Source organism: Hypomesus transpacificus, chromosome 23 (genome assembly GCF_021917145.1).
Source record: "Hypomesus transpacificus isolate Combined female chromosome 23, fHypTra1, whole genome shotgun sequence".
NCBI lineage: Eukaryota > Metazoa > Chordata > Actinopteri > Osmeriformes > Osmeridae > Hypomesus > Hypomesus transpacificus.
Genome location: NC_061082.1, coordinates 17,089,230 through 17,114,169, shown reverse-complemented (window position 1 = coordinate 17,114,169; position 24,940 = coordinate 17,089,230). Strand labels below are relative to the sequence as shown.

At 46.0% G+C, this 24,940-nt stretch overlaps 3 protein-coding genes across 6 annotated transcripts; all 3 read right to left on the bottom strand.

Annotated features, from left to right (window-relative positions):
- Window positions 1–1,964: 1,964 nt before the first annotated feature.
- On the bottom strand, window positions 1,965–9,911 carry gja3 (gap junction protein, alpha 3). 4 transcript variants are annotated; one of them, XM_047047704.1, is made up of 3 exons: window positions 7,787–9,911; window positions 6,643–6,702; window positions 1,965–5,468 (listed from the first exon to the last, which is right to left on the bottom strand). In XM_047047704.1, the coding sequence occupies exon 3, from the start codon at window positions 5,450–5,452 to the stop codon at window positions 3,986–3,988; it is 1,467 nt and encodes a 488-aa protein (XP_046903660.1). In that variant the 5' UTR covers window positions 5,453–5,468; window positions 6,643–6,702; window positions 7,787–9,911; the 3' UTR covers window positions 1,965–3,985. The 4 variants fall into 4 exon arrangements, with proteins under 4 accessions (XP_046903660.1, XP_046903663.1, XP_046903661.1 ...); XM_047047707.1 differs by lacking the exon at window positions 7,787–9,911 and adding an exon at window positions 6,801–6,811; XM_047047705.1 differs by lacking the exon at window positions 6,643–6,702.
- Window positions 9,912–9,963: 52 nt separating this feature from the next.
- gjb8 (gap junction protein beta 8) lies at window positions 9,964–12,021 on the bottom strand. The gene is made up of 2 exons (XM_047046330.1): window positions 11,933–12,021; window positions 9,964–11,096 (listed from the first exon to the last, which is right to left on the bottom strand). The coding sequence occupies exon 2, from the start codon at window positions 11,058–11,060 to the stop codon at window positions 10,260–10,262; it is 801 nt and encodes a 266-aa protein (XP_046902286.1). The 5' UTR covers window positions 11,061–11,096; window positions 11,933–12,021; the 3' UTR covers window positions 9,964–10,259.
- A 445-nt stretch (window positions 12,022–12,466) lies between these two features.
- On the bottom strand, window positions 12,467–24,938 carry cryl1 (crystallin, lambda 1). The gene is made up of 8 exons (XM_047046329.1): window positions 24,788–24,938; window positions 23,712–23,819; window positions 22,314–22,440; window positions 20,299–20,460; window positions 19,622–19,816; window positions 14,652–14,760; window positions 13,213–13,319; window positions 12,467–12,861 (listed from the first exon to the last, which is right to left on the bottom strand). Exons 1-8 carry the CDS (start codon window positions 24,826–24,828, stop codon window positions 12,763–12,765), a joined length of 948 nt encoding a protein of 315 aa, XP_046902285.1. The 5' UTR covers window positions 24,829–24,938; the 3' UTR covers window positions 12,467–12,762.
- Window positions 24,939–24,940: the final 2 nt, after the last annotated feature.

The following is a 24,940-nucleotide window of genomic DNA, read 5'->3' as shown; positions in this document are numbered from 1 at the left end:
ATGGACCAGCTTGCTGTGAACCATCCACAAGTGTTTACATTTTACTCAATTAGCCGATCCCTTTATCCAAAAGACGTATAAATAGTGCTCTTAGAAAATACAGCTGAAGATGAAAGATAAGAAGAGCATAGTTCTAACAGTATATCAGTGATCAGAGTCAAGGAACTCATTTACTTGCCACAGTGTACAGTATGAATTAGAAAAATGTGGGAAAACGTGTGTGGTGTGTGTGTTCAGGCTCCTGCTGGAGCCGTGTGGAGGAGCAGAGCTTGTGGAGCTGCAAGGTGTTGGGGGAGCACAGTCCCCCAGCCCTGCTGCATTCCCTGGTCTACCTCAACACCAAGTACCTGGGCCTGCACACCCCTGAGGAACACCTGCGGCTGTCCTTCAGCAGCCTGTACGCCCCAGACCACACCGACCCCACCCCTCGACTCAGTACTGAATGTCATTCTGAGTGGACCACCAGCCCTGGTTGGTGCACATGTACTCGTCACAGCCTGCAGGTGTCGTTGTTGGGATAACCTGCCCTTCAGATAGACCTAGCCTGCAGACAGACCTACCCTCCAGACAGACCTGCTCTCTAGACAGACCTGCCCTTCAGACAGACCTACCCTCCAGACAGACCTGCCCTCCAGGCAGACCTAGCCTGCCGACAGACCTGCCCTCCAGACAGACCTAGCCTGCCGACAGACCTGCCCTCCAGACAGACCTGCCCTGCAGACAGACCTGCCCTCCAGACAGACCTAGCCTGCAGACAGACCTGCCTTCCAGACAGACCTGCCCTCCAGACAGACCTGCTCTCCAGCACCTGGACTGCTGACTTCCTCTCTTCACAAGCCCCACCCCTGTTGCCAACTACACCAGCTACACCAACTACACCAGTCACCCAGATGCATGCTGAGAATCACCAGACTAATACGTCTGACAATACTATTGCTCCAATGGACAGTATTGCTATGATGACCTATTGTGGTTTATTACTGTCATGGACGATATGATCAAAAACTACAAAACGTACAGTGTCACTCGTTAAATCAGTCAGTCAGGCCCTACAGTTTGTCTTTGAGGTCTAAAGTGTGTAGTGGAAGCCATTGGCCGGACCCAGTGAACAAAGACTCCAGTCCTGAAATAACCAGTAGTGGAGTGAAGTATTCGCAGTGAGGCCAGAGTGGTGGCTGGGTGATTAAAATCTATAAATACCCATGTCTGTTCTGGGCTGTTGTCTCAGTGGCCCTTGTGCCAGGCCCCCTGCCAGCATTGCAGTCTCCCGACACTTCCTCACCCCATAGACCTCTCACCCCCTCAAGTCCTCACCACCCCCCCAGACCTCACTCCCTAGACCTCACCCCCCAGGACTGCTTTTGTTGATAGGAACACCAACCCGCAACAACACCCCCCTGTTGATCCAAGTACAGAAAAAGATTCTGCCTCACCCCTTTGACTCATGTTCCATGGGCCAGGTAGAATTCATCTTCGTGTTTGAGGGGCCAAGTAGATTTCAAGTGTTTTGGGGTCCTATTGTGTGTGTCACAGCCGCTTCAGTGTAATAATATGTGGATGTGTGTGTCCAGTTAGGATCTACATTCCCTCCCTGCTTCCCCCTAACTCACATTTCAATCACATTCTCACGTCTTCTCCTGGAATTCAGAATGAGCTAGGGACCCGTTGTAAGACTTCCAGGAGTTCCACTCCCCTGAATGATCAGGACAACACCAGATATATGGTACAAAAAGTTTATTTAGTAGCAGTTTTGTAAACATTTGAGGTAAATGAACATTTACATCAACTTGTTCTTACAAAATGTCATACACAAGGCACTTCTGTTAAGACAGTATTTAAACAGGCTGGTGTTGTAGAGGGTTCCTTCCCTGACTGGCCAGAGAACTCAGGCTGAGCGTGAACCTCGTCAGGAACCTGGGATGAGGTACTCAGGACTGTGAGAGATGGGGGGGGGGGGGAGGGAGGGAGGGAGGGAGGAAAGGAGGGAGGGAGGGGGAGAGAGGAGGAGAGAGGAGGAGAGGGGAGAGGATTGAAGGGAGGGGCAAGTGACATTAGTGGGACTGAATGTTGTCAATGTTGTTAATGTTGTCAAACTCGGGAAGCCAAAGAGCAATTGTGTAAAGACTTAGTGAGCATGCACTGAATACTCACTGATAATACTCTTCCCAGTGTTGAAGATTCAAACTTTTTATTGTAATATAACAATTGATATTGTGTCGCTCTGGATAAGAGTGTCTGCTAAAAAAATGACTTAATGTGTCCCTACTATATAATGGTTATAGCAATACTGCCTTTAATTTAAAGAGACACAAGGTTTTAATGTTAAGACTTTAAGGATTATAAACATTGTCATAGCCTGGTGTCTTTTTATCTGCTCATCTTTGTCAAACAAGTTGAGCCTAAATGTGCAAATCTTTTATCTATTTACTAAAATGTAAACTTTAGGAACCAAAACAACAAATGCCGAACAAATTCTTGTGAATTGGTACATTTAAATAGCTTAAATTAAATTAAAATATAACATTGGGAACAAAGTTAACACTGGTTTAAGGAAAATAACAATGTCACAGGCAACGATCCAGTACTTTATTCCTGCGGTTGTTTTTAGTTTGCATTGTTGTAAGAGATCACACTTCCAGTCTCCTGTGTTCCCTCTATCTGAGACCTGGATCCTGCTTCCTTACCCAGCATACACTGCTCCTCAGTGGATAGAAGCCTGCTATGTGTGTCCCTGGGTGTGTTCACCTCACACAGCATTCAAACTAAAGACACCTGGTTACCACAGCAACTGTGGTCAGATCCACAGTATCAAGATTTACAGGACAATAACTGGGAGACAGACTACGGCCTGGATTACTAACACTTGCCATATCTTTTCCTTTGTACTTTTCATACCAGATATCTGTTTGCCAATCACAAACTAACAACAGACAGCAATTTATCATGATAGTTCAATTTTCATTTGAAAACAGCACTTTTCATAATGAAAATAATGAAGTATCACATGTAATGTTTTTTTAATGGAAGAAATATTTAATTATTAAATGTTATGCTATTACTGAATGTGAGATAGCAATTAATGCCAGGTTCAAGACGCATTCAGTAACATGGTATTTGTCCATATTTGTTTAGGAAGTAAAAGTATTTCGGTTTTAGATTTTTTTTTTTGGTGCATATCACTATGCTTTTTTTTGTGGCCGCCATAGGTGTTCATTTACCAGGAGCTGGAACTATGAAGGCCACCATCCAGCTGGCAGCATGGCAAAAGCTGGGCTCTGAAAGAACATGTTCCTCATCTGGCTCCAGCTTCCCTCCACAGCAATGTAATCTAGTATCAAGTAGTGGCCATGCTGTCACTTTACCAAGCCCCCCTCTTCCCCACCCATGTATCACTGCACCTTTAATATTGGGTATTCAGGAAGTCCCAGTGGGCATATACATGTGCCAATTATCATGTAGCCTTCACCACTGGTCTTGTCCCAGTATCTACAGTGTGTGACAGGACTGGAGCCTTGTCAGGATTCGCAGAAGGAATCAGGGACACCATCTTGCATACCTTGTCACAGTAGACACCCAGTGAAACTGCTCTGATACAACAGTGTCTGCTGTATGTGGAGGATGAGGTGAACTGTGATCGACTGACTGTGTCTGAATCTAGAGGATGAGGGTGATATGTCGTCCACTGACTGTGTTTGAATCTGGAGGATGAGGGTGGTATGTCGTCTACTGACTGTGTCTGAATCAATGCGGCAATGCAGGTTCTTGGAGGAGGTTGGTGATCTGTGATCTACTGATCTACTGTGTCTGCATCAATGAGTTGTAGGACAGCTTCTACCTCTAATGTTCAACCTATACAAAAAGAAATGCCAAATATCTGATGGATGAGATATGACCTGGATGTAAAAAAGGAAGAGGCATGAGGATACCAAAATCAAGCATGCCTGGGTACCATGCAGGCGTCTGGGAAGGTTTCTCTCTAACACGACTACACAGCCAGGTCATTGGGCCTGGCCCTGATGCTGCTGCTCTTGCTCGCTCTGCTCAGCCTGCGAGGGTCTGCTGCCACGTAGACCGGGGGTTGGTGCATCTGAACGGTGGTGGTGAGGGGGCAGTCCTCCCGCTCGCTCTTCCCACCACTCAGGCTGCCAGCGCTGGAGCTGGGGCAGGGGGTGGGGGTGGGGGAGGAGCTGGGGGCGGAGCTAGGGCAAGGGGTGGGGTTAGAGCTGGGGCAGGGGGTGGGGGCGGAGCTAGGGCAAGGGGTGGGTGCAGAGCTGGGGCAAGGGGTGGGGGCGGAGCTAGGAAAGGTGGGGGCGGAGTTAGGGAAGGGGATGGGGGGGGGCCCGCCAGGAGGCGGCTCATTGCCACTGGAGGAGGAGGAAGAGGAGGAGGAAGAGGCGTTCATCTCCCGAGTCTGCTGCTCAGTGGCCATGTTGGCCCAGTTCTGCTGCGCGGCCAGCCTGTGGTTGTTGCTGCTGATGTAGAAGGCGGAGTCAGGCTCTGTCAGCTCGTCCTGCAGGGGGGCCACAGGTGCCAAGAACGCCCCGCTCCCTGCCGGCACGCTGGCATAGTTGGGGGGGGGGCTGAGGGGGGCAGGGGCAGTTCTGGAGGCAGAGTCAGGGAACACAGGAGAGCGGTGCAGAGACTCCTGGTCGAGGGCACACTCGCTTGCCATCCCCTGTTTAACCTTCTTCCATCCCAGGTGATAAATCTCTAACAAATTCAGCAAAAGAGACACGCAAGCCACCACAAGCATAAATATGATAAAAATGGTCTTTTCAGTGGGCCTAGATATAAAGCAGTCCACGGTGTTAGGGCAGGGCCACCGGGCACACTTGTATAGGGGCCTCAGCTGGAAGCCATAGAGCAAATACTGACCTAAAATGAACCCCACTTCAAACAGGGTTTTGAATATAATATTGAACACATACGTGCGCAGCAATGCACCTCGGATGCGAATCTTGCCATGCTCATCCCTGATGGGCGGCTTCACCTTCTTACCTCCTTTGCCTTTCCCTCCGCCCCCTCCGCCCCCTGCGTCCCCACCCCCTCTTCCGTCCCCTCCACCATCTCTGTATAGGAGTTCTTTCTCCTCCTGGAGCCTGTTGGCCTTGCGCAGCTCCTCCTCCTTCTCCCGGTGCTTCTCCTCCATCCGTACGATGTGCAGGACGTGGCCCAGGTAGATGAGCGTGGGCGTGGACACAAAGATGATCTGCAGCACCCAGAAGCGAATGTGGGAGATGGGGAACGCCTCGTCGTAGCAGACGTTCTCGCAGCCGGGCTGCTGCGTGTTGCAGGTAAAGTCGGACTGCTCATCGCCCCACACCTCCTCCGCCGCAGCCCCCAACACCAGGATACGGAAGATGAAGAGGACTGTCAACCACACCTTGCCGATAACTGTCGAATGCTCCTGGGCGTTCTCCAGCAGCCGTCCCAGGAAGCTCCAGTCACCCATGCTTCACAAGTCTAGCCTGGGGAGGAAGCACAGGTGAACAGAGGATGGATAAGGAGGATGGAGAAGGTGGAGTTCATGTGATGAAATAAGCTGAACATGTACAGCCCTTTCTCTAAATCTCCTTCTCGACCTACACCCCTCTCACCTAACCCTCCTACACCACTTTCCTACATCTCCACCCTCCACTCCTTCTACCTTACTACATTGTGCAGACCTGTTGATCTTATTCCTGAGATTAGAAGGTTCTCTCACACACACACACATTTTCCCCTTTCCACATACAGCAAATGACTATAATATGCACATCAGTTGGTCTTTAGCAACATGTAAAAGATCTACACGAGGAATGAACCATTAATTGAAATGAACAACAATGTCACCTATGAAATATTCTTCAAAGTAATAAAAACATTTGATGTCACAACATAGCTTAGACACTTGTGTCTGAAAAAATGAGGACTTTCCTACTGTATGTCACTACACTTCTTGTGCTGTCCCATTCTCTCTTTCTCTCTCCCTCTCTTTCCCTCTTTCGCTCTCTCATTTCATCTCTCTCTCTCCCTCCCTCCCTCTCTCTCTTTTTCTCTCTCTCGCTCCACTGCCCAGCAGGCATGTGCTGAGATCAACATTATAAAGTTCAAAAACAGCAGAGAGCTGATATTGTAGGAGTGCTGTGTCCCCTGCTTCACCACTCCCACTGTATATCAACTCCAGGCCATGGAGGTCACGTCTAATCACTTCACATTTACACCACACATACATTAACACATACACATAAAAGAATCCTCCGATTTTCCATGCAATTTTGTCATTGATAAACCAAGGAACAATCTACTAATTGAAATATTGATACTGTAGCAATATTTAAGACATTTAAGACATTTATAGTTTTAACAAGAACCTAAAGCTAATACCTGCTAAACAAAATGTGTTTTGCTCCAAGCACTGCAGCTGTTTATTGTAAAGAGGTATTTACAATTAAATTGATGTAGAAGATAATAAGGGAAAAAGATAAAACGAAGGCATTCCAAAACATCTGACAACACCAGTCACATGAGCCTTTGTTGCCCTTGTATCGTTTGTTTGGCGTTTTATGTCGGCCCAGCCCATATGAACTTGCCAGAAAATGCCCTGTCTCCTACTAAAGCTCAAACAATAAGACAAAGAAATGGAAAGTGAAATAAACTTACTAAAGTGTTCTTGTGTCAGGGGTGATAAATCCATCGACTAGGGCTCAGAATATGTGACACCTGAAACGAAAATAAAATGTCCTTATTTACAACTACATATTTTATTACAAACTTCAAATAATATTTTCTAAATCTTTTGTAAATATAATGTAGCTTACTTTTATAGAGGTAACGTTGGAATTATTTTCAATAACTGTAGAAATTTGAACCGTACAGTAGATTACTTCTGTTCTCTTCTGTTCTGGTTAATAATAGATTTCTCACGGAAAAACTGGCACGGAGGCTATAAATATTGTTCACCCCTTATTGGTACCCAAGTCATGATATAAATATAATATGCTCTAAAATAATATGGAGGCCTTTATCAGTACATCATCATATGTTTGGCGAGACGTTTCTAGTTTTGGAGGCTTATTGGAGACAGTTGATCTGATATAGGCTAAGACAGCTCCAGGTTGTAAAATTAATTGTTAAAAGTTTCATTAGTCAGGTTTTTATTTTATTTGTATTCCTTTTTATCAGGTATTTTTAAATATTCCATTAATTACAATGAAATAGAGTTAATAAGCTCTGTGGTCAGATGGCCCGATATTGAACAAGATTCATGTAATAAAGGTAGTTTCTCACCGTATACGAATACGTACGCTATCTGCTGATTAAACAGGGACGTTAGTATAACTAGTTTGAGGCCATGTTTTGGATGTTGAAACAACAGCTGTTTTCTTTTGTTTGTTTTGTTTTTCAGGTTTTATGCATGATGTTTTCCAGATAAAAGTACAGTCCATAATTAATGTAACTCGGGCCTTCTTTAAGGAAAACAACGAACTAATCTGGTTGCATACATCATAATTGATGTAAGTGAAATGTAGGCTAAGTAAAGTCAACTTGGTTGAGCATAGTTCAAATACAAAAGTATGCAGCCTGTCAACTTGACAATATGGAGAGTACCAGAGCGTCCATTGGCACCATTTAAACGTTCCAACCTTTGTAATTTGTATTGTTTCGCATGGTTAATTTGGGGTAACACTAGATGAGCCATAATATTAATTAAGTTGAACAGTAAATTTGGGCTACATGCATCACTCCATGAACTACATGGCAAATTGTAAAAAAAAAATATACATCTAAGCAGCTTTTATCATACCTTAGACTGGAGATGCCCAACTTAAATATCGAAAGCAATATCCATCTGCCAGTGGAGCCATATTTTGAGTGCGTTGGATAGAATACACGGCTCCCGACGTATAGCAGCAACCCTCCCCTCTCCCGTCCCCAAAACCTGGAGCTTCAGCCAGCTTACCAAACTCTTAAAAGCAGACAGCCAAGTTATTCGTGCACAGACTTCTTCACTCGTGGACTGTCGTTCTAACTAGCGCAAGAAAAGCTAGTTTTTCTTGGAGAATTGAACTTGGGGTTCCGCGACTCGCAGCTGCCTCCCGTTCCCAGCCATCGCGTCTGCCACATTGTGTGACCATGCATGAGTGAAATCACTCATCACCCAGTACTCATACACGCCACGCCCCTGTCAACCTAAAAAATCATCACTCAAGCTTCGGTTGTGGGTTCTACTTTGGCAAACTGTTGTTGTGTACTTGTTTTTTTTCAGTTTGAAACCCGCGTCGTTAGTATGGATAATGGTGTTGACAGCTGACAATATGAACCCTTATGTGAACAACTAAAAGCTATTTATTAAAACATGAACTGTTTTGTAGAGTTAAATTAAGTTGTGAAATTAAATAAACCCCTACTAACCCCATCGCAGCCCCCAAATAACACGCACTCCTCCCAACCAAAGAATTAAAAACAGCCACCCTCCCTTGGTTATTTACAGAAACACATCTTCCATTTGGTGCCGAATAATAATAGAAGTACACAGCTGAACAATAAATGCTGTACATTTCAAAAGTGTATTAAAATGTATCGAAAGGTCTTACAGATCATCGAAAATGGGGGTCAAAGTGCCTTTCAAAAATAGGCTACAATAATCATCATTTCCTTGAAGCATGCAGTTAGAAACGAGATCCAGAACGTTAGTAGGCGTTATGACATGACAACATTAGATGTGCAAACTGGGACCAGAGGTTTAAGGCTTTTAAACAAATTTTCTACACCTTCAAATTGGAAAATGTTCATAAATCTTTTGGCATCCACTTACAGCAATCACATTACAAATATAATATATACATTATATATATATATATAAAACCAGAAATGAAATAAAATCACAACCATCCACATCTACAAAATGTTTTAAAAAGTAGCAAAGCCTTCTCGGAGTGCTTATTCACCACTGAGTCTCTGATCACATCCTCTCCCATCTACAGATAAAAGATTGTCTACAGTTCATTGCCTGTTTACAGTGGACACGGTCAACTTGATCTGGCCACAACAAATGCTTCCGCCATGGCTGCTCACATTGAAAGGGTGAAGAGTGATTAAGTGGCTAAATTAAGGCACCAGATGAAAGGTGACACCACCAGTTGTGATCGGTTCCTAAAGCTTCAGTCTCACCACTGGGGGGCGCCAACACCTCTCCCACCGGCAACAGAAAGGAACAAGCAACCCAATAATACATTTTAAAACCAGGGCCTTGAAACACCAATGGATTTGACTGTGTCCAATGTCACAACATCTATGGGACTTGCACAGGTTGTTCTATGTTGTTGTAGTTGACATTTTTAGTGGAGAGCTCCAGACTAAAGTAGTTGTCAGTGGTATATGAAATCTTTAATTTGCAAGACAGAAAATGACTTAAGGCACCACAGAGTATTGCTTTGGTACATGATGGCTGGCAGCAGTTCACAGTTAACTGGATGGCTGGTGGATGGTGCTGCTAGCATCTCTACTGTACGAGCCTCCTGTCTTTGACAGACTGGTGCTGCTGCACAGGCTCTGCTGGAATAAAACACTCCCATAAACACATACAAGCCAAGCAAGCTTGAGATGAAGACTGCTGCTAAACCACCACAAGAGGGCGCTACAGACATATGATGCTCTTTAAGAGACCTGGGTCCTGTGTTTCGTCAGGTGCATCAGCAGGAGGGCTGACCCTGGGTCAGTGGTGTGTGCTGACCCCAATAACAGCTCAGGAGAGCTGATCCTAGGTCAGTTCTGCTCTGAGACGCCTGGACACAGCACCAAAACGGACAACTTCAAACACTTCACACTCCGATCAAACACTTCACACTCCATATGGAGTCAGGTGGCTGAGCGGTGAGAGAATCGGGCTAGTAATCAGAAGGTTGCCAGTTCGATTCCCGGCTGTGCCAAATGACGTTGTGTCCTTGGGCAAGGCACTTAACCCTACTTGCCTCGGGGGTAATGTCCCTGTACTTACTGTGAGTCGCTCTGGATAAGAGCGTCTGCTAAATGACTAAATGTAAATGTAATGTATATCCAACAGCCTAATGCCGGTATACATTCTAACACTACCATTCCCGGTGCCCTAAATAACGCACTATGTTAGTTAGGGAACAGTTTGGAAAGTTGTGGAAGGCGCAGATACACTTCAACAGCAGGCAGAACCACAGGCTTTTGCTCTCTGAAATGCAAACATGGTGTCACAGTTAACAACACTGATAGGGTTCCGTCTGGTCCTCAGTCTCTACGGGGCGTGTTCACACTGTCTTGTTGCTTGAGGCGTCCGTGCAGGCCGAAAGCAGCATCTCATTCTTTTTGTTCTGCAGTAGGGCCTTGTCCGGGTTCACGGGGTCCGGGTGACTGTAGGAGCGCCCTTTCTTGGACATCCTGTTGGAGCACCTCATCAGGGCCTTGCCGATGAGGTAGAACAGTTCCGCCACGTTCAGCACCATGCAGATGGTCGAGGACGCCACCATGAAGATGGTGAAGATGGTCTTCTCCGTGGGCCGCGAGATGAAGCAGTCCACCTTGTTGGGGCACGGCCACTGCTCGCACTTGACCAGCCGGGGCATCTGGAAGCCGTCGTAGACGAAGTAGAGCGCGTACATGAAGCCACCCTCGAAGATAAGCCGGAAGAACAGGCTGCAGGTGTAGGTCCACCACAGTGGCCCGGTGATGGGGAGACGCCGCTTCTTCAGGTTCTCCAGGTCGTGCTCGCACATCTTGTCGTGCGTGGCCATGATGGTCCTCTTGTCGCCTCGCTTCCTGTAGGCCACGTGCATGGCGACCAGCAGGGCGGGTGTGGACACGAAGATGAGCTGCAGGCACCAAAGGCGGATGTGGGACACCGGGAAGAAGTGGTCGTAGCAGACATTCTTGCAGCCGGGCTGTTGGGTGTTGCAGGTGAAGTCAGACTGTTCGTCGCCCCAGACACTCTCAGCAGCCAAGACCAGGATTGTGATCCGGAAGATGAAGAGGACAGACAGCCAGATCTTCCCCAGGCTAGTGGAGTGCTTGTTGACTCCACCCAGCTGGGCATACAGGGCACCCCAACTCATCCTGACGGCTCCGGCTCAGACAAACTGGGGAACAACCTGAGGGACACAGCAAACAGCAGGCTCAGGATCAACATGTCCTCTCTAGCGGTTTTCAATTATACACCTCATAAAGATATTATCAATAATAAGATGTATTCAGAGGAGTGAATAACACAGAAGTATTTGATCGTTTTCTAAAGCAGCTATTTAGTCTAAAGGGTGGTATTGAGAACATTGTGTAAAATAGCACAGCCTTTTGTAGTAAAATAAAAAAGGTTGTAATAATTATTGTTAACTATAATAAATACATTGAAAATTCCACTCTGTGGGTAAGTTTTAGATCCTTGAATCGTTCTGACAGGGAATTCTGACTGTCTGGTTCTATTGGTACACATAATGTAGGCATAGAGCGTCTGCTAAATGACTAAATGTAAATGTCTATATAATCAAAAATGTTGCAGCCTCTTTCAAAACCTTGTACCAAATGTAAATTTGCAGCCAATTACCAGCAAGATTCACATATACAAGTGAACTTATGATTATTCTTTTTAATCAGTGTTATTTTTTTTGGGGGGGGGGGACACTAAACCACAAAATGAATAAGAGTATGGTTGGGTTTTTGTTCTGGTTTCCTATAGATCTGTCGGTCACTTAACGTTTTAATTTAACGTTAACTTTAAATTGGAATTTCCCTAAACACATACTTGTCAAAAAGTTTAGTTTCTATCATGTGTTATGATATGGCTTTATCCTTTACTGCCAAGGGATATATCCCTTTTAAGACAAGATACAGGAGTAGGCCTACAAGGCTAGGTTGAGATGATGGAATGTTGTTATGACGGCAAAATGTGAACTAACTAATTAGCAATATCGTTACATAAGTTAAAACTCACCAAATCAAAATCTTGATTAGCTGGTTTCCATAAATGAGAAGCAATCTGTTCCTCTGGGTGTTTGTAGTAGTTCCAAAGCACGAAGAAACAGCGACAGTGAGATGCACCTGAGACTTAACTTCTCTTGAGGACAACCCTCTTTCGAGGGGCGGGGCAAATTACAGTAAGCATCTATTCTAGACTATATGTATTCTTTGGCATAAGGCTGCCAAATGAGAACGCAATTAAAAACGCTACTTCTAAAAGTATTCGATACAAATGAATGATATGAATTTAAAGTGTATTAAAGAATGGGTCGTTTAAACTATTGTATCGAAGATAACATGCTATGTAGTGTATAACACAGTTCAAATTGTTATGATAATCAACTCTAAGAATTCTACGTTCAATCGTGCAGTCATGAGATTTCCGTAAGGCTCAGTAGTGTCTGTACTGCGAAAATAAGGCCGTGAAAGCTTGTCATGCACACCATACAACGACAGTGGGCCCTACGATAGTTTAATTGAAAAAAAAAAGAATAGGTTTCAATGCAGATTAGTTCGCAATCTTTTATTATTCAACGATCTTCTTCATTCACAGTACAATAAACACTAGAAATGGCTTTGATCTTTGTTAACGATCAGTCAAAATAATAGCAAAAAGATTCACATTATTAATTCATTAAACAGCCAAACTCAGCCTGATCATCATTGTGATTAAGCCTCATCTTTGCCTTGAGATCCTCTGAGGTTGAAGCTATCTTGTCCACCTTGCTCCACAGCTTAGACAGTTACAGCGGAGATCCAGAGGGGCCCAGCCTCAGCCCCAGCCTCCCCGCGAGCCTCGGCCCGTCACTTCTTCAGTGCGGCCAGGCCCATGAGTAGCTGGTCCCTTCTCTCCCTCCGGGCAGACAGGTGCTCATGATCGCTGGGGATCAGCTCACACATTTCCTGTTAACAAGAACAGATAAACAAGATGGTTACTCTTTTCTGCTAAAACCTTCAGAGCGTGATGAACGAATTCTTCAGGCACACGGACCAGGGGTCAATATGTTAGGCTTCACGCCTGGGATGAGTATGTGGTCACATGATGAGCATCACTTGACTGTGGGAAACGTTTAAACAGCCTGATAACGTGGCTTAGTAACGCCTAATCAGTAGACAGCGTTATCGTGCTTCAAGGACAGATATCTACCCAGTGAGAAACCCTGACCATTCTGGACCTTCGTTTTCTTTCGCATCCCACTTACGTGACCTAAAGCCACAGTTAGGAACATCAACAAACGACAAACAAGCACATACTTTGTTGATTTGAGAGGCAGCCTCCCCGGAGAAGTCAGGAACGGGCCCAAAGGCCTCCAGCACCCTCCCCATGCCCTGCGAGTACCTCTGGAGGTAGTCCTGCAGCCCTGCAGAGACACAAACACTTCACTCAGGCACACAGCCCAGTTTTCAACATGGACGCTATGCACAATACAGATAACCAGATGTATTGACTTGTACGCTACTGTCTGACCCATAGGGTTAAAACAGCATTAACGTGATTGTGTACTCTTTCGATAAGTTACCCAACCCCCCTCCATCTTGGCTCCAGGACTTGAGACTCAACATGACGTTCGATATATTGTGATGTTTCTGGTTGTACACTAACTTAGGCTTGACCCCACAAGACCTACTCTCATGCTACTTCAGGCTCCAACATAAAGGGATGAGTAATCTGCTAACAAAGACTTCTGGGAAGGATGAGTGGTCATGTAGATTAGAGGGTTCTCTTTGATCGAGTCAACATGTGGCTGAAGCATTTACACATGCAGTCCTCTCATGGGTGTCAAATGCTTTTTCAGATTGATATTCATGCACCCGAAGTTAACGTGAAACGTGAACATGGACCTTACAGGGACAGACTAAAGCTAACACTAGAGTGTGATAACTGCCAGCTCCGTCTAACCAAACACTTTCCCAGAGTTTGTGTTTGGGTGGGAGAGACCTGATGGGCCATTTTTAGCCATTGCTCCAAGATGGCTACCGCCACGTGATTCGATACTTCATAGTGAGAACAAAACAAGTGATTTGGTTGGTTAAGTCTCATGTTTTGCTCCTAGAATGACTTAGTGTTTGTAGTGTAAGAGCTCTTCTGTGTCTTGTTCCTAAAGGCCAGCCGCTCAGCCAAGTGGATCTGAGTGTTTTTGTATCTGATTGGATGGTTAGAGGACCTACAGAAACAACCAGAACAGACCCAGGTGACCTCTGGAGGAGAAGAACTCCTGACTGAGAAACTGTTGTTTCTCTTGAAAAACAAGAAAAAGAAAAAAAGAACGGCTGAAGACAGAGTAATGTAAAGTGCGGGTACAGTACAGCACAGGTATTACTGATCTGAGGTCCCTGTGTTGAAGAGCTAGACCCCGGTGTTCAATTACTGGTGTGAGGGGGTTTATTCTCCTGCCTTCATCAAAAGACATCTTTGTTTCCAGGGAGCAGAGACTGCACTCAAAGCAGGGTTACTCTCTGGTTTTCACACTGGCCTTTGATATTCTCCATCTACATGACGGTTCACTCTCGCTCGCTCGCTCGCTCACACACACACACACCCTCACCCTGAGTATACCTATGGTAAAGGCTGGCTGGCACATGTGAGGCTCAGAACCCCGTCTGTAATCAGGGTTGATCCTGGTCTGAATTAGCTCTCTGCTCTCTGGGGGTCTAAGTATGTGTGTGTGAGTGTGTGTGTCTGTGACACTCACCTTCAGGTGCATTCAGATGCATGGTTTCCATGGGACCAATAAAGGCGTAGCGCATTCCCAGACCCTCTGACATCACCAGGTCGATGTCCTTTACTGAGATAACACCGTCCTAGTGATACCAGGAAGAGACTAATTAGATTAGAGTATTGTCCCTGTAACAGCAAACCCACCCACCAGAACACCAACTCCCCAACCCTCCACCCATCAGAACACTGGCTCACCCCCCCCCCCCCCCCCCCAGGACACCATCTAACCCCCCCGAACACTGGCTGACCCCCCAGAACACTGGCTGACCCCCCTGATCACTGGCTGACCCCCCAGAACACTGGCTGACCCACCAGATCACTGGCTGACCCACCAGATCACTGGGTGACCCCCCTGATCACTGGCTGACCCCCCTAAACACTGGCTGACCCCCCTGATCACTGGCTGACCCCCCAAGTTCACTGGCTGACCCCCCTAAACACTGGCTGACCCCCCAATTCACTGGCTGACCCCCCAGTTCACTGGCTGACCCCCCTAAAGACTGGCTGACCCCCCAATTCACTGGCTGACCCCCCAATTCACTGTCTGACCCCCCTGATCACTGGCTGACCCCCCTAAACACTGGCTGACCCCCCAATTCACTGGCTGACCCCCCTGATCACTGGCTGACCCCCTAGTTCACTGGCTGACCCCCCTAAACACTGGCTGACCCCCCAATTCACTGGCTGACCCACCAGATCACTGGCTGTCCACCCAGTTCACTGGCTGACCCCCCTGATCACTGGCTGACCCACCAGATCACTGGCTGACCCACCAGATCACTGGCTGACCCCCCAGTTCACTGGCTGACCCCCCAGAACACTGGCTGACCCCCCTGATCACTGGCTGACCCCCCTGATCACTGGCCGACCCATCACTTCCAATTCCACCAGGTACAGCAGTACAGTGACTCCCACCAGATTGTGTTTCCCTAATCGCCCAGTCCTCTTTCCTCTGGAGAATGGGAGGGCCCAGGGTGGGCAGTGCCAGGCTGGACCCTCTCTTCTCTCAGGTTACTGCAGCACACAGATACCTTCTGGGGAATCAAAGCTGGGACAGAGATACGGAGTGCAGGGAGGGGGGGGGGGGGGGAGGGGGGGGGGGGGGGGGGGGGGGGGGGGGGGGGGGACAGGGTCGTCTTTGTTTGTGTCCAGTGTTCAACAACGGATCAGTTATCTTGGTGAGGCAGCGCGGCGGCCAGCTCAGGGGAGTCGTGAAAAGAGGCCGTAATCACGGGAGGCAACCGGCTGCTTTCTCAGCCACTCCGCTTTCCAGCACTGGCCCAGCCTCAAAGCCCAGCTTCTCTGTGTGTGTGTGTTTGTGTGTGCTAGGTGGAGTTGGGGGTCACATGAGGGACACACTACACTACTTGAATCATTACAAACAAATGTCCCAAACCACTAATAAGTTTGTAGTGAGGCCCAGCATGTTGACTGTGGGGGAGTGACAAGTACAGAAAGGGTCAATTCCTAAGATTTTTGTCTGTCAAAAGAAGGCCCAACCAGTCCTGAACCACATTCTTAACCATGCAACAGATCACAGCTAACAATGTTCATAACTGTGTCAAAGTGTCTTTGTGTGTGAACTCCTACATATCTCCCTCAGTCATTAGGTGGAGGTAACTTGTCATATATAGTACAGTAGTTGACACCTGCAAAAAAAAAAGAATTATAACGACTGATCACTTTATTGACCTCAAGTCACTCATACCATCTCAGTCACCTTACACATGTGTATGAACATGACTGTTTCTGTATTTATTGTAAAGAACCTCAGGGAAGTACTTTTGATGTATTTATTGTTCCTCAGGGAAGTACTTTAATCTATACCACCGAACGTGAACTCCTTTATATATATTTTTAAGCTATTCGTACTGTTTTTAGATAGTTGTAATATTGTTGTGTTATATGTTGTTGTGTTATATGTTGTCCCTCGTTGAACCGACAGGAGACCACTCCAAATTTCGTTGTATGCAAATACCAGGACAATAAAGGCTTTTCTATTCTATTCTATACTGTAGATGCAGTCCTATAGTAGGAGTGCCCTGTGAATAAAGAGACCAGCCTCAGCCCTGCCTCAGCCCTGCCCCAGCCCTGTCCCAGCCCAGTCTCCCTGCCTCAGCCCTGCCTCAGCCCTGCCCCAGCCCAGTCTCCCTGCCTCAGCCCTGCCTCAGCCCTGCCTCAGCCCAGTCTCCCAGCCTCAGCCTCAGCCCTGTCTCCCAGCCTCCGATTCTTCTAGGTTTGACTTTGTCATAGTGAATGTATCTAGAGGAAGCACTCCCTGCCTCTAGCATGAGCGAGCAACATACATAGAATATGAGGCAGGGAGCAAATGGAGAAATAATCCCCCTCATTGATAGTAACATACAGACAACATGGGGGAGAAGGGGATGGTGGTGGGTGGCAGCAGCACAATAATACAACAACCAGGAGTGAGTGAAGGAGTATCTGTGCGGAAATTATACTGCTGCCTTATCGTAATGAGGCGCTATGCCTGAACTAGGCTTTGCTCATTTCTATGAATCTGGTTTCATGTACTCTGTGATTCTGATTCCCTGTGTACCAAATCAGGACGTTTCAGAGATGTCCAAAGTACAATGACTAGGTTACTAAGATACACACCACAGTAAAGAAGTCATCCATTGCAACCTACCCCTCCATAGCCCCATACCATATACAAATATTTCTTTAATGGATTTTGTTTGTTAAAACGCAAACCAAATGACTCGGTACCAAACCTTTTGGAGGGGTTTGGGGCATGAGGTTCATAAGGGACACTGGTGTTGTCACTACCAAGGAGGAAAACATGACAAACATTTCTAATATTCAATAGGATGAGAAACTCCACACTTCCTCGTATGACATCTGAACAGTCACAGCCAAGTGGCATTTATGTAAGAGAGGGCCAACGGCTCCCAGTGCTGCAGACCCCCTCTAGTAACCATATATAGTCTCCATGGTGATATGGAATGTGGTACAGACATGCGTCTATGTTTCCTCACGGTCGTGTCAGGATCCGAACCTCTGCTCACACGTGAGGCGCCCAGGAGCAGGAGGAGGACCGTGGCGCCCTGAGCCAGGAACCAAACAGACCTTCTGTGTTTCAGGCTTCACACGGGTCACGACCCCACAGCCTTGTTCACTGGACTTTCCCTGTGAAGTAAATGGTGGATGTTGTCCGCTGCCTGGTAAAAACACAGGCCTTTTTCCTTTCTGAGGCGTCCCCACTGACTGAAAAACGTGTACCACATGGTCTAAGGCCTTACTGGAGCGGCCCGGGTTCGATTCCAGCCCGGGCCGTTCATTTCATGTCATCTCCTTTCTAACCCTTCTCTCTCATAGTTACTCATAAACAATAAAGAAATGGCTCAAAAAAGAACTATGCACTTCTGATCCATAATTATCTGCTCTTACGTATACACTCTTTGTAGGTCGAGATGGAGAAATCTTTCCTCTAAATGAATAGAATCATTTGAGAAGAAATCCAGTCTACCGTCAATCCAATACAAACTGCCACCAACCCCTTAACAACACTCCAGACAGAGTGACTGCCCTTTCCAGTTCCTCTGGGTTGTAAACACTTCAGGTTTGTGGAGCAGACACATACTAAACCTGCTGCATAGATGGCACAACACTTTGTATGACTGTTTCAGGCTACTATTCACTGACACAGTCAGGGAATTATGGTGGCATTAGCAGACAATACAGATGAATTATTTACAATGCATTCAGGCGCGCCTTGCTTTAACTTGTATGACGGCACTGACATGGATTCCATCCTCATGTCTTTGTAAGAGCTCATTTGGTACAGGCTTAAGAAATCTTACAATCATAAAACAGGAAACAATGTCTGCTACTCATGAATAGGGTTTTGTGCTCTCGCCTCCTTAAAGAATGCTGATGTAATTTGGCTACATTATTTCTGCAGGCATGAAAAAAGGGCTGGTCTGACTTCTTAGAAAAGGTAAGAATTGTCATCAAACAAAGACACACTGCGTAACTAAAGAGCACTTGACTGAACTAGCTCTAAAGACCAACTCACAAGACTAACGTCTCATGACAAACCCAACCTCGACTGGACTAACTGCTCAAGACCTACCCAAGGCAGTCCAGAAGCAGGTGTACCTGGCGCGGCTACCAGGAGTTCTAGTGAAGGCAGCGGGCAGGCAAGGCTGGGGAAATACAACCCTGCTGCGGGTGTGGACCTAGCACTGCCCCAGGTGTTCAAGCTGGTGGCTTGACAGCAATATCAGTAACAGAGTAGCTTTTGTGTGTCTGTTTTTGTGTCTGTTTGGACCAGGCTGCTAACTGCAAAATCAGCCTGGGCACCCTAACCTTGAGCAGGCAGCGACAGGAGGGGTTGGGGGTGAGTGAGGGAGGGAGGGGGTGGGCAATGCAGGGTGAGGGAGGGAGGGAGGGGGTGGGCGAGGGAGGGGGAGGGAGTGGGGTGAGAGTGGGGTTCTGGCTAGTCACCAGCCATCTGATACACTGTAACTGACGCATCGTGTCACACAGGGACACAATGTCCTGGTTTACATGAATGAAGAGTCTTTATTAGCCATCTCATGTGCGCAGAGAAACAGATTTAGTAACCGGGGTGGACTGTGAAGGCAGCATTATAGCTGAGTCAGTCCCTTCCTCTTGTGTGAAGGAGATAACAGAGATGACTGATTTCAGCCAATGATCACTCCCATTACAGCTTTGACTGTCACCAGATGACTGATAGGATTTTTTTTACCCATAATTCCCCCAACATTAGGCTGAGGACTGAGAAATAAAACACTGTCCCTTATCAATGCATCCTTTTCATTCCAGGCCCATTATGGCCGAGCCCTGTTCTGCAATTATGCACCTCGACCCTCAACAACAGGAACACCCCCCCCCCCCTCCCCAATAAAACCCATCAACATCTACTAAACAGGGGGGCTGCTCCTCAACCGTGCCCACCTTGACCAGCCTCCAGGACTCAGCAATGATGGCATACTGCACCCGGTTCAGGGCAAAGCCGTCAATCTCCTTCCGCAGGCGGACTGGCGCCTGGCCCACCTCGCTCATAAGCGCGTAGGTGGCATCCATCACCGCCGGCAACGTCTCGGGGTGCGGCACCAGCTCCACCAGTTTCACGTAGTAGGGAGGATTCACCTGGGGGCATATGAAGACGAGACACGGTACACAAGCAAGACCAATGTTATTGTGACCAGTTCCCTAGAAGAAGAAGAACATTGCAGCTATCGATGACTGGAGCTTATCTCACCATCTCCTGGGAATGCCTTTTGGACAGGATTAAATATTCACCACATACACACACAAGCATACACACACACACACACATAGTAAACACACCCAATGGTGGAATTTTTGTAGGTTGTTAAGATACTTAAAGGAAAAAGTCCAATAAAAGGCAGTGCAGCCTTGAGATTTGACCCTAAAGGGTGTTCAAACTGTGGGACCAGGATAATCCTTCCTTTGCACAGAGCGCAAATACCTATGAGACAAACATAGGAGGTGCTAGAAAGGAGTTTGGTTCAGCCTAGGTACTGAAGGTCAGTCGAGGGTCAGGGTAGGTACTAGCCAGGAGGTGTCAGTACTAAGAAGCTCTGGGTCTGGTTAAAGTAGGTACTGACCGGGTGAGATATGATGCACCGTTTCCGGTTCTGGACCTGAGAGAAGACGTTGCTAGGTAGCAGGCAGGAAGTGGAGCTACTGAGGACCACGTCGTCTCCAACATGGCTCTCCACAGCCCGGAACACTTCCTGCTTGGCCTCAAGCTGCTCAAACACACACTCCTGAACACACAAATACAAAAATGCTTAGGGGTAAAGTGGCAGTATGTTACACACATTTAGGTATGTGAGGATCAACTTATGCTAGAACATGTCGGTTCAGAGAAAGTCTAGTATCAAGACACAGAGGCTTAACATTCAAACCAGAATAAGCAAAACTATCAGTTACTGCTGACTACAACATTCTTGTGCAGACATGCTGTGCAGCCATTTAAAAAATGGTGCCATCTTCGCCACATTACTCAGCCACACAGTTGCAGCACAAAGACGTGGCTGTTTAGGATAGGAAAGATAATAAGTGACTACAGTACACCACTATCTTGAGACAGAGTAGACACGTAGTGCTACTGAATCATAATTCGTATTTAAATTCCCCATTTCTCATTCATTCAGGAAGAAGAGAAACTTGGATGTTGCCAGGAGCATCTTCTGGTCTGAGGTGGGGTGGAACGCTCACGTGAGAAGTTGAATGACTAAAACTCTCTCGACACGGTAAAAACAAACATGGAACGGATCGACTGGAACACACTCTCTTAACGCCTGTACCTCCAACTCATCACGACTGAGGTCTACAAGTACAAATTCACCAGAACAGTCAGCATACACCTTTGATCTGAACAAATCTGTTTAAACTCTGCAGGCCTTCAGGAATTTCCTTCTAGCGCTCTTCTCTAAAAAATGTGTCATTCTCAGAAAATGGCTGGGTGAGAATCATAGCTATCATATCACCGTGATAAAAAAGAGACTACAAATGACCTTCTGTAAACATTGTGCTGAAGATGATACAGTATCTCTGTTTGTTTAATTGGAGCAACCAAGAGTGTTCTGTTTTCAGACTTGCCAGAAGACCCGCCTTTTAGTAACTGGCCATAGAAGCGCATCTGGTGTGGATGAGTTAGGAGTGGGGCATGGGGTTGGGGGGGGGGGGGGGGGGGGGGGGGGTGGAGTACAGTGGAGTACTGCTGAATATTGAAAGTACTTTGTTTTTGCCTGAGAAAATGTCCCCCCCAAAAAACAGCAACAAAAATTTGATTGTGAATAGTCTTTTGTTTCCGTACAAACAACCTCTCTACAGCTCTATGTCTTTTTCACTGCATATTCACTCCGTATTTTCACACAGTTATGGCATTATTTGGATTTTATGCGTATTAAGTTATTCTATCATTTTTGTTGTTGTTGTACACTTATGGATATGAATCACATTCAGGCAAAACTGTATGTATTGATTGATGATAGTGTAAAACTGGGGTTTCCCTGACAAACAAGTGTTTCATTGTGGAAAAAGGTTATTTTTGCCCACCACTTCCTCATATCGAACAAACCCTCTGTTGACATCGGTGTCAGTGTCCTCCTGGATGCTGGATAGATCCACGGTAATGATTAAGCCTATGTGACACCTTATACCTGGCCATGCCAACCCAGGGACAGGGACAAATATGCCTGAACCTTGAGGAAAACCACTGCATTTCAGAGTCGGAATGCAACATGACTCTTTTTTAAGTATGGTGTCTCCTCGGCTTGTGTGTGCAGGGAGCATGACTAAGACATGGCGGGTGTTGACATGCTTAATGGATTTAATAATCATGTGACTGTTACCCATGCATCATCCGTCTTGTGGCAGGACACCCTTAGCGCTACACTGATGGTATCTACTCTCTCCCTCCTCTCCTTCGACAGTCTCCCTCCCTCCTCCTCTTAGAAAGTGTCCCTCCCCACCTCTCAAAAGTGCTAGATGCCAAAGAACAAATCACAAGCTTTTAACCCTGACCTTACACATCTATGAAGGAGACAAACAGGAAGGGCAGTCAGACAGGGCCCATGGCATTCTGTAGGCTACTTCAGTCCTCCTTCAGTACCTGGACGAAGAAGGCTCCCTTTAAGGCCTGGGGGAGGTCATCATGACTAGTCAGCAGGGCTAGCTGCTGTGTGGCACTCAGGTCACCCCTCAGCATGCCAGCTTCCTGCAGCTCCTCCAACTGCTTCCTGTCCAACAGGAAACCAGGGGTCAACTTGCACAAGTGGATAAACATTGGTCAAATGCCACACAATACTAATGATACATTATTATGATATTATGATAATGATACATTCTGACAGTCCATTCGCACAGCACAAACTACTTTGACAAATAATAAATCAACACACGCACACCCTTAGAGCTTTCCAGACACACCAGAGACCAGGCCTGCTAACCCTGAGTACTGTTATTATGTCAGGTGTCAGGGAGCACAGTAACTATGGAAGTGGCTTGTCAACATCTCTGACTACATACTCTCTAAATGCTTAGTAAATTCCAGTCAACACCAGTTGCAGTCTATGCTGGTTCCAGTGTATACTGTTTCTGACCTAGACTGGTTATGCTATATTTCCTATGGTTACATAAACATTTAATATACATAACTCAATGAACAATAATTTTTTCAACAATTCAGACATTTTGCACTACGCACTGTGACGGATGTATGAGCAAGGTCAAAGTTTAAGGCACAATTTTTGAAGAAAGTAGTGTCCCAATGTATGCATACTTACTGCATGCCAAATTGTGTACTTTCTAAGAGAAGCTGCAGTACATACTAAATGTTTTTTTTAAGTATGCGATTTGGGAATCAAGGTCAGTTTAAAGTACATAGAGGAGCACTTTTCCTGAAGCAGAAAATCTGCATAAATCTATTGATTACCCAAAGCACTGGAAGACCTAAATACAAAGTATTGTATTTTAGTTTAGTTTAGACTCAATATCCATGAGCCCAGCTGGGAGAATCACTCTCAGTGTAGCAAGAGCAGTTTGTTTGTAGTCAAACATCTACCTCTGCTGGATGCTTGATACATAGAATGATCCATTTCCCTTTTCTGAAAAGCACTTTGGTAAGACTACACACCACATCTTGAGCTTTGAATGATTACAATGTAATGTCATGCTAATGCCTGTAGAAACTGCTATGTAACTATAATGCTGGTACCACAGGTATTACTATAATGTTACATGGTGATTAATTACATGTGCTACCCAGATACCTATTGTTTAACAAACTAAAACCCAGGGGCGTACGGCAGAGGTGCTGAGTCATCTTGTTTTTCAGTGTGTCCTGTCCTGTGGTTGCACAAGACAAAGGCAGTGAAGAAGATTTGTGTTCGTCAAGTGTCTTTATTAACATCGAGAGCACAGTGTACTTGTCCATGCAACTCTGTGTGAGTGCAGTAGCGTATTTGGTTCACGTTTGGTTAATGTTTCTCCCAGGCTCCGCTGCACTGACCTGACCTCCAGCAGTGCCCTGGCGGCCTGGCCCGCCTGGTTGTCGTAGATCTGCACCCTGTAGCCTCCACTCAGGAACACCATGGCCCAGGACCGGCCTATCAGCCCGCTGGAACACACCAAGCACCAACAGGGCCAACAGTCTTAGCCCGGTCAAACAGGCTCTTTTCTTGTTCCCATTGAACAACCCTCTTTCCTCCTCCAGCTTCCTCCATCATATCCCCTCTCCCTTCATTTCCCCCTCTTCCTGTTCCCTCCATCCTTCTGTCTCTCTCCCTCCCCTTTTCTCTGGCTCGGACCCTTCCTCCTCCTTGATCATTGAATATGGACATTGATCATTGAATATGGACATTTGAACATCATAGAATGTAGAAATGTCAGTTTGAAATAACACTACCTTCATATGACAGGCCTGCAGTCTCTGAGACTGTACCTGCCTTGGCTACACTCACTATCCATGGTGTTCGTCAGAGCTCAGTGTGACGAGTCAAAAACGTCTTTTAATGAGGAACTACATGGATGAGACATAAGGTTAAAGTCAAAGTAGAAGATAAGAAGGTCTTACAATTTAAGCTAAAATTTAGCCCAGGTCGACGTGTTTGAATGGTTTTCATTGAAGGTTTACGCCAGAAAAACACATTCAGGAATTTAATCCCCTAAAAATGATTCCTAGACAAGAACAACTCATTGAACGGAAGGATATACATAAAGGTGTTTTTGACTAAATATGACATCAGTAGGACTATATTGCTTTATTGTTGTACAAATCTGTGTTGGTACCATTAACACTGATGTTATTTAGTTATGTAAACACAATCTTACAAATTGAGTTTGTTAACATATATAATCAAGTAACAGCCGTGTTTATGAAACACTCTCAGGTCATGCTAATGAAATACATATTAAATCAGAATAAAAATATTATTTTGTCAATCATAAGGCTTTGCGTTAAGATTACAGGTCGATTTTCAAGACCAAACTTCTGACTTAACTTGTGGTGCATGACTGCAGAAGGCAGTTTACCACCAATGACCATTATGACCACGAAACAAATTCATTTCAAACGTTTATTCTCACCTGCCAACGACCGTAATGATTTTCCCTTTAGACGAACTCATTGCAATATGGAAGCTGAGCAAGTTCTTTCACTATTAACAAAAAGAGAATTGTATCAAAAATCTAGCTGGAACGCCCCTTCCAGTCAAGCTGAGCGTAGGGTCTAATTTGTAT

What these genes read in the sequence shown, in the direction of transcription:
- gja3 (XM_047047704.1), bottom strand. Translation starts at nt 5,452, where the DNA reads ATGGGTGACTGGAGCTTCCTGGGACGGCTGCTGGAGAACGCCCAGGAG.
- gjb8 (XM_047046330.1), bottom strand. Translation starts at nt 11,060, where the DNA reads ATGAGTTGGGGTGCCCTGTATGCCCAGCTGGGTGGAGTCAACAAGCAC.
- cryl1 (XM_047046329.1), bottom strand. Translation starts at nt 24,828, where the DNA reads ATGAGTTCGTCTAAAGGGAAAATCATTACGGTCGTTGGCAG. An exon ending in ATCATTACGGTCGTTGGCAG is followed by an intron (nt 23,820 to 24,787) that starts GTGAGAATAAAC and finishes GGTGTGTTCCAG; the next exon opens with CGGGCTGATAGGCCGGTCCT. An exon ending in GGTGCATCATATCTCACCCG is followed by an intron (nt 19,817 to 20,298) that starts GTCAGTACCTAC and finishes ATATGCCCCCAG; the next exon opens with GTGAATCCTCCCTACTACGT.